This window comes from Alligator sinensis, unplaced genomic scaffold (genome assembly GCF_000455745.1).
Source record: "Alligator sinensis unplaced genomic scaffold, ASM45574v1 scaffold428_1, whole genome shotgun sequence".
In the NCBI taxonomy this organism is placed as follows: Eukaryota; Metazoa; Chordata; order Crocodylia; family Alligatoridae; genus Alligator; species Alligator sinensis.
Window position 1 is genome coordinate 1,184,808 of NW_005841919.1, and position 2,677 is coordinate 1,187,484.

Genomic DNA, 2,677 nt, shown 5'->3' on the forward strand with positions numbered 1-2,677 from the left:
TGGAACTGCACAGGAAGAAAAGGAAAAAAAAAGAACCAACTCCACAGGGACAAAGCCTAAGCCAACAACTGAGAACAATTTTCTGTATACAACTAGCTTTCATCCTCAGGTACTTACAAAGGTCCTACACTACAGAAAATTTAATACAGTCAAAACAATCGCAGCATAAAAATGATAACTGTAGGGAACAAATAAGACGGGTGTCAGATTTCTCAGTAGGGCATGCAATATTGTAAATAAAAAATTAGGTAAAGCTACATAAGAAGTACTCAACAAAGATAAAAGAGCTGAGGAAACAGCATGAAGGCTCCATGGAGGCGTAAGCTTCATTTAATCTTTTTCTGGCTCTCTCAACTAGAATTTTATAAGTAACAAAGTTATATAATTTTACTTTTCAGAAATTTGTGTGGGGCACTGATCCTACTGAAAAGGAAGAATTAAGATCAACTAACAAGGCATAGTCACTGTGTTAACCTCATCACACAGCTGTGCTTTCCCATACTACCTGAGGGCATTCCAAAGGACAATATGCTAGTAGTCATGAAGTGGACCAAAATGTGTAGTGACTTTTCAATATTAACAAATATCCATAAACTGACAGAGCCAAAAAGAGTTACGGGCCAGGCCAACTTCAACAGAATTTGAATGCCTACCTTCCTCAAGCTTTTTTGAAAATGCTAGCAAAGGGTGATAATGCAAATGTTCACTTTTAATGAACAGAGAGAGCTTAACCCAGTGTTAACCCAGTGTACTGGAGAAGAGATAGGGATGAGCAAGAGCACACTGAAAATTATTCTGACTGAGAGCTCATCATGCGTTGCCTATGTGAGAGAGTTTTAATGAGAGCTCAGTTCTTTTAACAGCTAAACTAAACTAAAAGCTACCAAATTCATATCGCTTTTGGATTACAGAGTATTTAAACAGGAGATTCAGAACTGAACAAAAAGAGGTGGGCACAACGTCCTTAAGCATTTCAATGGAGCAATTTCCATACTTCATAAACAACTAGATTTCTCAAGCTTATTGGCAATCTTGGGCCAGGGGTTATGGTGTGTTAGAATGATGCAAAATAACAAAAAAAGAGAAACAACAAAGAGGATGTAAAGGGTTCTTTCTCCATCCCCACCCCCATGAAAGCAGTAGGGCAGAATTTGTTTCTAGCACTCAAGACTCCTCTTCAGCGAGGAGTTGGCTGTTAAATGAGTCCATGCACTGCAGCATCAAAGCCTCTACTCACAGCCCACCAGCTTACTAGCTCCTTACCCTGATATCACCAGGTCATGTTAGCTGCTGCATATGCTTCTCCTTTTCAGAACAGAGGTTAAATAATGTACAAATGCACATGCCTACACCAGTATCAGGGAACCAGGCTGGGAGGGTTCCTGGAACAAAGGAGATACCTTTCACTGCTCTTCCCCCTGCTGCTGGCCAGCACAGAATATGGCCTGTTTTACTATTTTTATTTCTAACTCAAAGTAACAAGACTTGTATACTAAATATTGTTGACACAGGAGGAAAAACTAAATTTACCTGGTTGATCATAGGAAGCCCATGCTAGGTTTTCTCCACATTTTCCATTAGCAGATTCAGGGCTGTGTTTGAGGACTCTTGTGCTAGCCAATGCTTCCGCATACCTAACAAAGAAATCCACAAATTATATAACATACCAGCGAGAGAGAAGCACCAGCTTGTATGGCATGCAGAGGGAAAATCAGTCTAGAAGATGGGGATGTTACAAACCTGTTTCTGAATTTCCATATACCTATATAGTAGTGAACATAGGCAGCAGAAGGGAGCCAGGGGTGGGGGCTGGGGGCTAACATGGCTTAGCCCCCTATGGCAGGGCACTGTTGGTGCCTGCCACTTTAAGGGGCCAGCCCAACAGCCAACAGGGGCTTGATTGTGGCCCTGGCTGCCTATATAAACAGAACAATTCACCGCTGGCAGGCAAGTAGTAACATTGTCTGGCTGCAAGGCTGCTTGGAACATTTTGGAGCTAAGGGCAGGAGATGTAGGGGATGGTTTGGAGGCTCTTGGTCCTGGGCATGACCTAAAACTGCACCCTGCTGGGAGTGGGTGGCCTGGTGGGACTCCCAGTGGTGCGGGAGTCCCTGGGAAATACCAGGCCAGTTACCACCCCAGTGAAAAGAAGGTTGGGGTGCCTTAATAACCCCAGCTCCCCCAACTGGGTGGGTTACCCCCTCATAGGGTCTGGAAGGTGGACCCTGGAGAGAGTGGGGCTATAGACTCAGAAACCTGTCTTGAAATCCCCCAACTGGTCAATGCTGGGGCCAGGACCAGAAGGGTCAAAGGGCCAAGGGCCCTCCGCAACGGGTGCCCAGAGATGAGGACCTGGGGTTCTGACTGGCCTGGAGGTGAGGCCAGGGCGAGTGTAGCCAAAGGTCCTGGGGGGACCACACGCGTAAGGGGGAACAGCTCAGGGAGCTAGGTAGCCTAGAATGAAGGCAGAGTAAGCTGCCTGAATGGAGGGATCCAGGTGGGGTTCAGACTAGAGGATTCTGGGGCCCAGAGTGGGGCCAGTGATGTTGACAACAGTGGATGCCATCTACAAGGCTTGGGCTGCAGTGCAGGGGAGGAACAGAGCCGCAGCTAATGTCCCCTGGCAACAGGCAAGAAATGGGCAGCCTCCCGCCTAATTAAGATTATTAATTATATC

At 45.8% G+C, this 2,677-nt stretch overlaps 1 protein-coding gene across 3 annotated transcripts in view; it reads right to left on the bottom strand.

Moving 5' to 3' along the window:
* The window catches only part of GLIPR2 (GLI pathogenesis related 2), a 37,816-nt gene that overhangs the window by 17,357 nt on the left and 17,782 nt on the right, over nt 1-2,677 (bottom strand). For all 3 annotated transcript variants that reach the window (XM_025198314.1, XM_006018963.3, XM_014517616.2), the window contains exon 3: nt 1,531-1,634. In XM_025198314.1, coding sequence (XP_025054099.1) covers nt 1,531-1,634 — 104 coding nt within the window. The remainder of the gene's footprint in view (nt 1-1,530; nt 1,635-2,677) is intronic.